This window comes from Salvelinus namaycush, chromosome 23, assembly GCF_016432855.1.
Source record: "Salvelinus namaycush isolate Seneca chromosome 23, SaNama_1.0, whole genome shotgun sequence".
Lineage (NCBI taxonomy): Eukaryota > Metazoa > Chordata > Actinopteri > Salmoniformes > Salmonidae > Salvelinus > Salvelinus namaycush.
In genome coordinates this window covers 42,129,809-42,143,948 of record NC_052329.1, presented here as the reverse complement: position 1 = coordinate 42,143,948, position 14,140 = coordinate 42,129,809, and the positions used below count along the sequence as shown (strand labels likewise).

Sequence of the window (14,140 nt, the reverse complement as noted above, 5' to 3'; positions counted from 1 at the left end):
CCTGAGAGGCTGGGTTGTCGAGCGCTACATGACAAGTTTGCTTCCAGGATACTCACCCCAGATAAACTATATACCGGTACTGTACAGTCTCTCACATGCTCAGAATGTATGTGATTGCTTTATCCCATATTAGCAACAAGCAATATTGTACATTTCCCTTTATTTACTGAGGGTCCTGGATTAGAGCCCCATTTGACTGGCTGGCAGTCCTATATAATAAACACACTTTGGAGGAAACCAGCTCCTGTTTAAGTGTGGCCTTGTCTTCTCATTGTCCTTCCACCAAGCTATTTCATTTAATTGGTTTCACACAGTGGTCATACAAACCAGTCTGGAAACTATAGACTAGACAAGAGCCTATCAACAACAAATTCCTACATTACTTAGTTGGTTCTCTTGGACAAAGAAATACTGCACAAGGAGATTACATCTAGATTCCTACTGTGCCAGGAGCCTTGCCTTCAAAAAGCCAATGGTTTTGGTTTTTAAACAAGAATGGTCTTGTAATATTGGGAATCAGCCACGGCCTGAGGCACTGAGCTCCTCTCTGCCATCTTTGTCTAAGCAAAGTAGATTCATACAGCATGCACACTCCCACACAACTGGTGTCTATATTCTGTAGTCTTTGGCCAAGAGTTTGGTGTGCATGGTGTGTTTCTGGCCACAGCCTGGAGGTCTCCAGAAGCGGTATTCCAGCATGCAAGCGATCTGGGCCTTCTTCCTCCTACCCCCCACTCTCCAGTCTACCTCTCTGCACTGATCTTATAGCGCAGCACAAAGTATGCGAGGAGGCGGAGGCTCACAAAGAACATGCCGAGCACTATGAAGTCAAGGTACAGTTTGGCATCTTCCACGTCAAGCTCTTTCAAGATGGCCTCCGACTTCTGGAAGTGGCATGTTTCACCCTTGTCGCAGTGGAGGTCCTCCCTGTCCAGGCCATAGATGGAGAGGATGACACCTTCAAAGCCATACCTACAAAATAATAGGAACTGCTTTATGGTGCTGCTAAAGAGGATGAACAGTAGTGGGGTAAGTTGAGCCATTTTTTACATTCAGCATCCCTACGTCAATGGAAATACACTGAACAAAAATATAAATGCAACATTTAAAGTGTTGGTTTCATGAGCTGAAATAAAAGATCCCAGAAATGTTCCATATGCACAAAAAGCTTATTTCTGTAAAATGTTGTGCACAAATGTATTAAGATAATCCATCAACCTGAATGGTGTGGCATATCAAGAAGCTGATTTAAACAGAATGCTCATTACACAGGTGCACTTTGTGCCGGGGACATTAAAAGGCCACTCTAAAATGTGCAGTTTTGTCACACAACAATGCCACAAATGTCTCAAGTTTTGAGGGAGAGTGCAATTGGCATGCTGACTGTGTGAATGTCCACCAGAGCTGTTGCCAGAGAATTTAAAATTAATTTCTCTACCATAAGCTGCCTCCAATTTAATTTTTGAGAATTTGACAGTATGTCCAACTGGCCTCACAACAGCAGACCATGTGTATGGCGTTGTGTGGGCCGAGCGGTTTGCTGATGTCAACGTTGTGAACAGAGTGCCCCATGGTGGCAGTGGGGTTATGGTAGTGTATGGGCAGACATAAGCTACGGACAACAAACACAATGGCAATTTGAATGCACAGAAATACCGTGACGTGATTCTGAGGCCCATTGTGAGGCCCATTTTTTTTTAAAGGTATCTGTGACCAACAGTCGCGTGAAATCCATAGATTAGGACCTAATGAATACATTTTAATTGACTGATTTCCTCATATGAACTGTAACTCAGTAAAATCTTTGAAATTGTTGCATGTTGCGTATATTTTTTGTTCAGTATATATAACTCTTTCTAAGAAAGATCTACATTTATTTCAGGATGTTGTGTATCCCTGGAAATGATCAGAATTCATGTAAACATAACAGTTTTGAAAACATAGCTTGTCCAAAAAAGGTGGTCACTTGGCACAACTTACCCCTGGTATGGGGTAAGTTAAGCATAGGGTGGGCCTCCCGAGTGTCGCAGCGGTCTAAGGCACTGCATCGCATGCAAGCTACCATCGAATTGAGGCATGAGGCAGTGCACAATTGACCCAGTGCCGTCCGCGTTAGGGGAGGGTTTGGCCGGCTGGGATGTCCTTGACCCATTGCGCTCTAGCGACTCCTTGTGGCGGCCGGGCGCATGCAAGCTGATTTCGGTCGCCAGCTGTACGGTGTTTCCTCTGACACATTGGGGCGGCTGGCTTTCGGGTTAAGCGAGCAGTATGTCAAGAAGCAGTGCCTCTTGGCGGGGTCGTGTTTCGGAGGACGCATGGCTCTCGACCTTGCCTCTCCCGAGTCCGTATGGGAATTGCAGCGATGGGACAAGAATATAACTACCAATTTGGATATCACAAAATTGTGGAGAAAAGGGGGTAAAACGTTTTTAAGTTGTGCATAGGGTCAGGGTAAGTTGAGCCGCCTTGTGGTAAGTGGGTGAGGGTGCTGGTAGGTCAAAGTTGAATTCATGGAATGGGGGTGTGGTATACTGTATATCTTAAATGTATGCCTACATTGACATACAGTAGATCTCTCTGTTCCCTTCCATTTCTTGACCAGTTGTCTGAGAAAGGGATGTTGCTTCTATGTGCCAATTTGTAGGCAAGTTGTCTGAGGCTACTAAGCCCATGAAACTGGTTCACGAGATTCTTGATATGTTTAGCAAGCTCAGACTCCATGTCATCCAATAAGACCTTGTGTGCCTCTGCTCCTCTATCATAGCCTCTCTTTCACACAGATGCATGTCTGTTTTTTTTCAATGTACCTCTTCAGTGTCATTAAGTCTATTTTTTTTTTTCATCCCTTGCTGCTGCTCGAATGGACTTCACTTTTCTCACTTCCTTGGCTGCTCTGTCAAGAACCTCAATGGGGACTAGACCCCGGCTTGTTTTACATTTGTATACACCGTGCATGATGATGTCTGCTCTGTAACAATAAAAATGCACTCTTGAATTCATATGCATGACACATTGCAAAAATACTATGCATATTATGTGTTAAACTGACATTTTGACTATATTAGCCCACACAGTTACAAGGATGCACTTTCATGCTAGGTTGAGGACCTCATATTGTAGCTTATAGAGACCTCAACTGATGTATAAAACTATGTACTTTGGTTTAGATACAAGCATCATGAAATCTATATTACAAATAAATTTGACTTTGTGAAAATCTGTTTTTTGGACATAAATTGCTTATCACTTTCTCCATATGGTTTCTTCTGTCACAGACTTCATGAAATGATTACCACTTCTTAAATATTTGTTTACATGATTCATTTTGTGTATGGTTTCCTAGAAACAAGGGGTGGCTCAATTAACCCTTTGGCTCAACATACCCCACTTTCCCCTACTGTTCAAGTGCTGAATACATGCCATTTTCTCAGTATTAGGGGCAGGTCACATGCTCAGGAAAAAATATCTGAAAAACGATTTACCTGACATATGAAATGTATGACATCCACTGAAGATACCACGGAATTGTGTCGAAACTGACGAAGAAGCCAGAGAAAAGCAGTACGGGTATGGCAGTCACCGGACCTACAAACGTGGCAACCTGAGATATGGACAAGTGCAACATCAGAGGCAGGACGTGACTCACTGTAGCCATGTTACATGTACATACTGCGGTTTATAGTGTCTGCTTAGAATAAAATTGGGTACCACTCTGCGAAACATATAATTAGATTAATATACTGCAGGTGGGTACCGTGTAAATACAATGTGGTTGGTGTGATTGTGCCAGGAAATACATTTAAAAATATATGTATAAATATTTGTTTCATTTTAAAAAGTTGTATCTACAGATACAAGTTATAAATGTAGATGGGGGACAGAAGAGAGGAATACAGCAGAGAGAGTGAAAGGTGGAACAGGGGATTGAAACACTGCCTCTAGGGGCATATGTGGTACGGGGCGGCACTACCCTTGGACCAGCCCCAAGCACAAAATAATTATTTTTTATGAGCAAATGATATCAATACTCAGCCGTAATTAGCTAATAATATCAATACTCAGTCGTAATTAGCTAATAATATCAATACTCAGCCGGAATGGTCACAATAGAGTTTATTTGCAAATCTTAAGCTGCAAACAATAGGTGTAGCAGTTATTATTGCTTGTTAGTATTGAGTGAATGGAGGACGTACCTGCAGCGAGGTGGATGCCGCTCCTATCAGCAGGCCCAGAGACTGAGCCACAAGAGAGGTGAGGACTCCCAGGGCCAAGAAAAGTATGAAACGCACAGCGTCAGGCGGCTGGGACGTCATCCAGTAGACGATGCTGCAGTAGGCGACTGGGAACACTATCTGTGAAGCAAAATAAGACAAATCCTTGATTGTCCATTTGTGGACACGTACATTTGTCCTGTCAGCTTTTCTTGCATGCACACGCACATACGTTTCCACACAAGCCCACATTGACAGATTGTAAGGATAGTGTCAGTGCAGCACCCCAGGGTCGTGTCGGTAGTTAAGGGCCTTGCTGAAGGGCACAACAGCAGGAGAAGCTGTTGTTATCTAAGATTGTGATACGGCCACCTCACGTTCCATATGTTTAGCCAACAATATCTCACCATGGAAAACACATTGAGTATCATTAAAACATCAAACTAAAACACTTTTCTTCATGTGGAGAATGAAGGCCAAGCTATTTGTGCGTTGAAATAATCATTTTGAATTGTTGAAAAAGCCAAATTAGATGCAATACAATACAACATCAATACAATAAACATGCAGTAAACCTTTGTCACTTTTAATTTAGAGCACAGGGCGATGTCTGGTGACGCGTAAAGCCTCCTTATGTAATGTTATTGTGGGATTTGTCCAAATCTGACGGACAGAATTGCTTTGATGCTAAAGCCACTTTGATGCTAAAGCCACTTTGAGCTCCCATAACAGGTTTCTTCAGTTACAATCGATACCTTTGACCTTTGCTCTTTTCAGTGACTGATAGAATCATAATGTTTTTGTTGTTTTTTTTCTCTTGTTTTTTACGTTTTGATGAAATACCAACTTAGACCTTTTTTGGGACATTAAACTACTAGAAAGGACCCTCCGGAGTTCTTTGTGACATTTGTAATTACCTGGAAGGGGAGGTCCGCCATAGTCTTGGCCAGATAGTAAGCCTTCAGACTGTACCAGTAGTTCAAGTGCTCTCTTAGGAACACTCCCATCTCCAAAGGGACTGCATTAGAGACGGAGGACACAGCGTCATAGTAATCTCATTTAGGTAATCAGAGCCAAGGTAAATCTCAGCACAGTCTACTCCTAACATACTGTATGCAATGGCTTACGACTGTTGTAAATTCATGCACTAAATCAATGCACGCAGATGCCTGTCAGTAAGAAGAGCAGAGAATACTCACAGGTCAGAACAGTAGGCATTAGAGCAGCAAACATGAGGAAGAGCATGGAGAAGAAGAGGAAGCCAGAGTTGCTGAGCACTTTCTTGGCGTCGTTGCCGATGCCCAGGTAGAGCAGGCCAATCAGAATCCCAATTCCAATGTGAGAGGAGATTCTTAGGTGAGTCAGCACCTGTAGGACCAGAACAGGAGAAGAAGAGAGAACATTTTTTGTTTATATATTTTCCTATCCATTGTGCTTCTGCATCTGCATTTCTTGCTCTTTGGGGTTTTATGCTGGGTATATGTAAAGCACATTGTGACAACTGCTGATGTAAAAATACATTTGGCTTTATAAAATACATTTGATTGAGAGGAAGAGGGAAAATGGAATGGTTATGCAAAGTATGGTATGAATAGATCTATTTTTTGTTTGTGTTATGACATTCTCATACCAATTTGTTGAACTTAGTTTTTTCCTTTTTCCTCTTATCCTTTTCATATGCTTTTGAATCGTATTAACTTCTTATGGCTGGGGGCAGTATTGAGTAGCTTGGACGAATAAGGTGCCCAGAGTAAACTGCCTGCTACTCAGGCCCAGAAGCTAAGATATGCATATTATTAGTTTGGATAGAAAACACTCTGAAGTTTCTAAAACTGTTAGAATGATGTCTGTGAGTATAACAGAACTCATATGGCAGGCAAACACCTGAGAAAACATCCAACCAGGAAGTGTGAAATCTGAGGTTTGTAGGTTTGCCTATCCAATATACAGTGTCTATGGGGTCATATTGCACTTCATAAGGCTTCCTTCCTAGATATCAACAGTCTTTAGAACCTTGTTTGATACTTCTACTGTGAAGGAGGGGGGAATGAGAGCTGTTTGAGTCAGGGGTCTGGCAGAGTGCCATGAGCTCACTCAGGGGCGCCCCAGTTAGAGGTTGCTGCGTTCCTTTTCGTTTCTAAAGACAAAGGAATTCTCCGGTTGAAACATTATTGAAGATTTATGTTAAAAACATCCTAAAGATTGATTCTATACATTGTTTGACATGTTTCTACGTACTGTAATGGAATTTTTTGACTTTTCGTCTGGCCTGCGCGTCATGAATTTGGATTTTTGAACTAAACGCGCAAACAAAAAGGAGGTATTTGGACATAAATGATGGCCTTTATCGAACAAAACAAACATTTATTGTGAAACTGGGATTCCTGGGAGTGCATTCTGATGAAGATCATCAAAGGTAAGTGAATATTTATAATGCTATTTCTGACTTCTGTTGACTCCACAACATGGTGGGTACCTGTATGGCTTGTTTTTGTGTCTGAGCGCCGTACTCAGATTATTGCATGGTGTGCTTTTTCCGTAAAATGTTTTTGAAATCTGACACAGCGGTTGCATTAAGAAGTTTATCTAAAGTTCCATGTATAATACTTGTATCTTTTACCAATGTTTATTATGAGTATTTCTGTAAATTGATGTGGCTCTCTGCAAAACCACCGGATGTTTTGGAGGCAAAACATTACTGAACATAACGCGCCAATGTAAACTAAGATTTTTGGATATAAATATGAACTTTATCGAACAAAACATACATGTATTGTGTAACATGAAGTCCTATGAGTGTCATCTGATGAAGATCATCAAAGGTTAGTGATTAATTTTATCTCTATTTCTGCTTTTTGTGACTCCTCTCTTTGGCTGAAAAATGGCTGTGTTTTTCTGTGACTAGGTACTGACCTAACATAATCAGATGGTGTGCTTTCGTCGTAAAGCCTTTTTGAAATCGGACACTGGTGGGATTAACAACAAGTTTATCTTTAAAATGGTATAAAATACTTGTATGTTTGAAGAATTTTAATTATGAGATTTCTGTTGTTTGAATTTGGCGCCCTGCACTTTCACTGGCTGTTGTCAAGTCGATCCCGTTAACGGGATCTCAGCCGTAAGATGTTTTTTGGGTTCATTACATAACATTTGGCTATTTTAAAAAGGCAGCTGTTGCAGTATAAAAACGAAACAGTAGGTGGCAGTCTGTCTTACCGTATCTCTAATAATGCTTTGAAACGTCCTTTTGAACAGGATGCAGAACTGAGTCAGACAACTGGCCGAGAAACTGTGGCAGCCCTCACTGGAAGAGGAGTCCTGAAAGGATTGGAGAGCGACATAGAGAGAGAAGAAAACAGAGACTGAACAACCTAAGACTTCTCAACATAAATTTCCTGAAACATTGAAATGAAATGCTTTGACTGAAAATAAAACTTCGGTGAGATTCTTAATTTCAAACCATTGAGAGCTGTAGTAATACACTAATCCCCCCTTTACCTCCTCAGAAGATTTGTGCCACAAGAAGGGGTTGAGGGGTCCATTGTTCATGTCTGTCTTGTAGACCTGCTCACATTTCCTCTCCTGCATGGCCTTCACCAGACGAGCCGTCTGATCTCCGTACTCCCCAGACGCCACCTCCATCACTGGGATCAAATGGAGAGAGAGGTACGCATGTCACAGAAAGCCCAGTGATTATTGCATGAGGAACCATCTGTAAAAGCTATTTTGAGAAAATGTATTTTCAGTTGAACTAATAGAAAGAATAGTTTCTAGAACGCTTTATACCAAAGTATACTAAAATAACTTCCTGGGACAGTTATTCTAAGAAAATAAGGCAGATTCCTGAATACACTGATATGCATGTGTAAATAAGATTATTATAACAATGATGACGACACATTTGACTTGTTCCTCATTGAACTGGTAAGAGTTTCTCACCAAAGTCTGCAGGGTTGTGGTACGTTGGGCAGTTGAGCCCCAGCTCTCTAAGATAGGGGACCAGGTTAGGTACATTCCCTCTGTAGATACACTGGCCCTGACTAAGGACATACAGCTAGGGAGGGAAACACAGGGGCACGAAGCAATCAGGATACAGTACATTCATTTAGCAGACCATTCATTTAGTTATCAAAATAGCAACTCAAACAGATCTGGGACTCAGGCTAACAGAAGGCCAGGTTGGAGGCTGACCTTGTTGAAGAGCTCAAAGAGCTTGGCGCTGGGCTGGTGGATGGTGCAGATGACGGTGCGGCCACCATGGGCCAGGGCCTTCAGCAGAGACAACACCTGGAAGCAGGAGGAACTGTCCAGGCCACTGCAAAACAGGGTATTGCGGCCAGGGTTCGCATATAGGGGACAATGTCAAAGTAAAGAATAGATTTGCTTTTGCACACCTAAAGTAACATCTTAGATCATCAATACGGAGGAGAAGCAAACTAGTGAAGTGAAGTGAACTGGTAGAAGGACTCCAGCACATTGCATAAACTTGCACTATACGACAAAGCAACAAACACTAACGTTAGCTACTGAAGTTAACATGATGTGTTTTTTTCTGCACACATGTTCTTGTATCTGATCTAATGGCCTATCACTGGACACTGATATGAATCATGTCAGTGATTTTGACCAGGTGGGAAGACTCTTTGGATTGAGTGTGCAGCACAGTGCAGTTAAGCAGTCAGGGCTGACTGAGAGACAGGATCGGGCATCAGGAGTAAATCCCCATAAGATAAGACGCTTTCAAAAACTATGACATCATTCCAGTTTCAGACCAGGGTCAATTCAAATTGAAGTCAGTCAATTCAGTAAGGAATTTGAACATTTTTAAAATAAATAGTTTCTCCTTTTTGATTTATTGAGAAGTCATTGAACACTTGACCATGCATAAAAATACAGTATATTCAATGTCTGATTTGTTATTGTTACCCATCTACCAATCATTGCCCTTCTTTATTAAGCTTTCGAAAAGCTCCCTGGTCTTTGTAGATGAATCTGTGCTTGAAATGCAATACTTGACTGAGGGACCTCAAATCAAATCAAATTGTATTGGTCACATACACATGGTTAGCAGATGTTAATGCGAGTGTAGTGAAATGGTTGTGCTTCTAGTTCCGACCATGTAGTAATATCTGTCACGACTTCTACCGAAGTCGGCTCCTCTCCTTGTTCGGGCGGCGTTCGGCGGTCGACGTCACTGGCTTTCTAGCCATCGCCGCTCCATTTTTCATGTATCCATTTGTTTTGTCTTGTTCCCTGCACACCTGGTTTTCATTCCCCAATCAATCTACGTGTATTTATTCCTCTGTTCCCCATCATGTCTTTGTGAAAGATTGTTTGTGTGTTACATGTTGTACGCACTAGGCTATGCGTTTATTATTTTCCGTGTGTTTTCACAAAGCTTGTTTGTATTGCTATACATTCATGTTGTGACATTTGTGCGCGCTATACACTTTGCATTGTTGGCTGGAGGAGGTTTTTGACGCAGCTGCGTTCATCTGTATATCTCTCCTGTCGTAATAAAGTGGGCGCCTGTTCACAAGTCTCTGCTCTCCTGCACCTGACTTCACCACCAGTACGCACAAGCCTGACAATATCTAACAATTTCACAACAACTACCTTATACACACAAGTGTAAAGGAATGAATAAGAATATGAGAACGCGAAGCGAGGCGGCCATCTCTGTCGGCGCCGGACCTTACAGATGTATGGGGGACAGACGAAGGGGTAGTCAGAATAATTTTTTACTTCTAAACTAATTTAGGCAATTTTTTTGTTATTGAATTTTTAACAATTTAAAAAAGTGTAGAATTTTCTTTTTACTTTGACATTATGGAGTATTTTGTGTAGAGCAATGACAAAATGTTGTGGGTGAGCTTCAGGAGTAGGCTAATCCCTACAGATGGTACAAATGTCAACCAAAGGGAGACAAATAGCTGCTTTTTGGTCATTAAGGACTTTGGGACTCATTTGTGTCCCCTGGTGAGACTCTAGTCTTTCCTAACCAGAAGCCAACTGGGAGAGATTATATTCAATTGCATCCTCTGTTCCAAAAGAGGACAGGTTAACCTTGGAACTTTTCTTTCAGATTACTTTCGGGGGGACATACAAACAAGACTGAAAAAAACACACAAAATGGAACAACTAACACCTGCGCTCAAAAACAACGTCATATTGCCTTGTACATCTCATGAAAGAATAGCATTGCCTCTAAGATATGGACTGTAAAGTGCGCTTAGACAGTGGCACGTTACAATCCATAGTCATGTCAGGACTTTCCTTGCCATGGACACACATGCATGTGTTCTATACGATCTGCAATGGGAGCTTCTGACCTGGTGGGTTCGTCAAAAAACATGACGGGGGGGTTGTTGACAAGCTCCAGGGCGATGGCCAGCCTTTTCCTCTGCCCCCCTGATAGATGTGACGTTCGGGTTTTCGCACACTCAAGCAGGCCCAGGGCCGTCAGGATCTCCCTCACCTAAAAACAACACAGGAGGATTACAAACACCTATAACCACGTCCCTCCCTCTCGGGAACGTGACGTATAAGTCTACATTAATCACAGATCTAGGGTCAATGCTAACTAAAGTTAGTGCAGTGACTGGAAGTCTATGGGTAACTACTAGCATGCTAGCAGATACCCATAGACTGCTAGTCATTGTGCTAATGCTAGTTAGCATTGGCTAGTGAAACTACCTCTAACTTCCTTCATACTGGACACAGAGACATAGTATCCACTAGTTCATCTACATCTGGGGAAGCAGATAAAGGGCTTCATTGGCAAATTCCCAAAGTATCCTTTTAAGCATAATGGGGAGGTAATCATATCTGACCCTGCATCAGTGGTTAGTAACAACATCTACACACATACTCCTTCCCAGCCACCCTCATCATATCACTTTACATCCATTCCAGCCTGTTTAAAGCCAGTACTGACTGCACTAGTGGCAACACTCCAGTGCTGAAATAGTAACTAGTCCTAATTTCCAGTTCGAGGGTCAGGGAACATGTAGGAGATTAAGGTGAGGGAAGCCGTTCCAATGCAACTCTCTCACCATGTCTCTCTTGCCCTCATCCTTTTCCTGGAGCTTCAGATTAGCAGACACCTAGCAGAGAGAGAGTAAGATTTAGTTCACACTCCGGCCGCGTCCCAAAGAAGAGAAACGACGCCTACGTGCATAGAATCTTTCATGTCTCAGAAGCAACCATGTAGAGAGAAGAAGATGTATCTTACCAATGTGAAGAAAGCCCCAGTTTAGAAGGGCACCATGTCACAGATAAATGCATTATGTAGAACACAGGTGTCAAACTCATTCCACGGGGGGCCGAGTGTCTGCGGGTTTTCGCTCCTCCCTTGTACTTGATTGATGAATTAACATCACTAATTAGTTAGGAACTCCCCACACCTGGTTGTCTAGGGCTTTATTGAAAGGAAAAACCAAAAACCTGCAGACACTAGGCCCTCCGTGGAATGAGTTTGACACCCCTGATGTAGAACATACATCATGTGGAATATTGAATTCTGACTGCTCTAATACATTGTATTTGCTGCTTTATAAACGTTTCACCGGTTTATCTCCACTCCAGACTTGACTGCCCTTGACCAGCAAGGTGGCGTACTGCACTAGCTTCGAATAGTCCCTGCGATATGCAACTTTTCAGGGAAGTCAGGAACCAACACACAGTCAGTTAGGAAAGCAAAGGCTAGCTTTTTCAAACAGAAATGTGCATCCTGCAGCACTAATTCCAAAATGTTTTGGGACACTGTAAAGTCCATGAGACTAGGAAACACTGTCACCACTGATAAATCCACGATAATTGAGAATTTCAATAAGCATTTCTCTATGGCTGGCCATGCTTTCCGCCTGGCTACACCAACCCCGGCCAACAGCTCTGCACCCCCCACAGCAACTGGACCAAGCCCCCCCCCGCATCTCCTTCCCCCAAATCCAGACAGCTGATGTTCTGAAAGAGCTGCAAAATCTGGATCCCTACAAATCAGCTGGGCTAGACAATCTAGACCCTCTCTTCCTAAAATTATCCGCCGCCATTGTTGCAACCCCTATTACTAGTCTGTTCAACATCTCTTTCCTATCGTCTGAGATTCCCAAAGATTGGAAAGCGGCCGCGGTCATCCCCCTCTTCAAAAGGGGGAGACAGTCTAGACCCAAACTGTTACAGACCTATATCCATCCTGTCCTGCCTTTCTAAAGTCTTCAAAAGCCAAATGAAGAAACAGATCACCAACCATTGCAATCTGGTTTCCAAGCTGGTCACGGGTGCACCTCAGGCACACTCAAGGTCCTAAACGATATCATAACCGCCATTGATAAAAGACAGTACTGTGCAGCCGTCTTCATCGACCTGGCAAAGGCTTTCGACTCTGTCAATCCCCGTATTCTTATCGGCAGACTCAACAGCCTTGGTTTCTCTAATGACTGACTCGCCTGGTTCACTAACTACTTCTCAGATAGAGTTCAGTGTGTCAAATCGGAGGGCCTGTTGTCCGGACCTCTGGCAGTCTCTATGGGGGTGCCACAGGGTTCAATTCTCGGGCCGACTCTTTTCTCTGTATAAATCAATGATGTCGCTCTTGCTGCGGGTGATTCTTTGATCCACCTCTATGCAAACGACACCATTCTGTATACATCTGGCCCTTCTTTGGACACTGTGTTAACTAACTTCCAAACGAGCTTCAACGCCATTACAACACTCCTTCCGTGGCCTCCAACTGTTCTTAAATGCTAAACGAAATGCATGCGCTGCCCGCACCCACCCGCCCGACTAGCATCACTACTCTGGACGGTTCTGACTTAGAATATGTGGACAACTATAAATACCTAGGTGTCTGGCTAGACTGTAAACTCTCCTTCCAGACCTACATTAAGCATCTCCAATCCAAAGTTAAATCTAGAATCGGCTTCCTATTTCGCAAACAAAGCATCCTTCACTCATGCTGCCAAACATACCCTCGTAAAACTGACTATCCTACCGATCCTCGACTTTGGCGACGTCATTTACAAAATAGCCTCCAACACTCTACTCAGCAAATTGAATGCAGTCTATCACAGTGCCATCCGTTTTGTCACCAAAGCCCCATATACTACTCCCCACTGTGACCTGTATGCTCTCGTTGGCTGGTCCCCGATACATATTCGTCGCCAAACCCACTGGCTCCAGGTCATCTATAAGTCTTTGCTTGGTAAAGCTCCGGCTTATCTCAGCTCACTGGTCACCATAGCAATAACCACCCGTAGCCTGCGCTCCAGCAGGTATATTTCACTGGTCATCCCCAAAGCCAACACTTCCTTTGACCGCCTTTCCTTCCAGTTCTCTGCTGACAATGACTGGAACGAATTGCAAAAATCACTGAAGTTGGAGACTTATATCTCCCTCACTAAATTTAAGCGTCAGATGTCAGAGCAGCTTACCGATCGCTGCAGTTGTACACAGCCCATCTGTAAATAGCCCATCCAACCAACTACCTACCTCATCCCCATATGTTTTTCTGCTCTTTTGCACACCAGTATTTCTACTTGCACATATATCACTCCAGTGTAAATTGCTAAATTGTAATTACTTCGCCACTATTGGCCTATTTATTGCCTTACCTCCTTACTTCATTTGCACACACTGTACACAGATTTTTCTATTGTGTTATTGACTGTACGATTGTTTATCCCATGTGTAACTCTGTTGTTGTTTTTGTCGCACTGCTTTGCTTTATCTTGGCCAGGTCGCAGTTGTAAATGAGAACTTGTTCTCAACTTGCCTACCTGGTTAAATAAAGGTGAAATATATAATTTTTAATTAACCTATTGTCTACTTCCAGAAGCATTCCTTTCCATTGTGTATGCACTGCAATGTGTTTGATCTATTGACCTGCACTCTGGCCGGGTCTCCTTTGTAAAAGAGGTCTTCTGGATAAG

The 14,140-nt window shown here is 42.7% G+C and overlaps 1 protein-coding gene across 1 annotated transcript in view; it reads right to left on the bottom strand.

The window, feature by feature from the left end:
* Positions 1-743: 743 nt before the first annotated feature.
* LOC120018443 (ATP-binding cassette sub-family G member 1-like) overlaps positions 744-14,140 on the bottom strand; it is a 42,715-nt gene continuing 29,318 nt past the window's right edge. Inside the window, exons 5-15 of the mRNA XM_038961647.1 lie at positions 11,267-11,317; positions 10,544-10,689; positions 8,403-8,526; positions 8,151-8,265; positions 7,710-7,855; positions 7,428-7,529; positions 5,411-5,579; positions 5,129-5,229; positions 4,194-4,352; positions 3,483-3,601; positions 744-972 (exon numbers count right to left, since the gene is read on the bottom strand). Of these exons, the coding sequence (XP_038817575.1) occupies positions 744-972; positions 3,483-3,601; positions 4,194-4,352; positions 5,129-5,229; positions 5,411-5,579; positions 7,428-7,529; positions 7,710-7,855; positions 8,151-8,265; positions 8,403-8,526; positions 10,544-10,689; positions 11,267-11,317 (1,461 nt within the window). The remainder of the gene's footprint in view (positions 973-3,482; positions 3,602-4,193; positions 4,353-5,128; positions 5,230-5,410; positions 5,580-7,427; positions 7,530-7,709; positions 7,856-8,150; positions 8,266-8,402; positions 8,527-10,543; positions 10,690-11,266; positions 11,318-14,140) is intronic.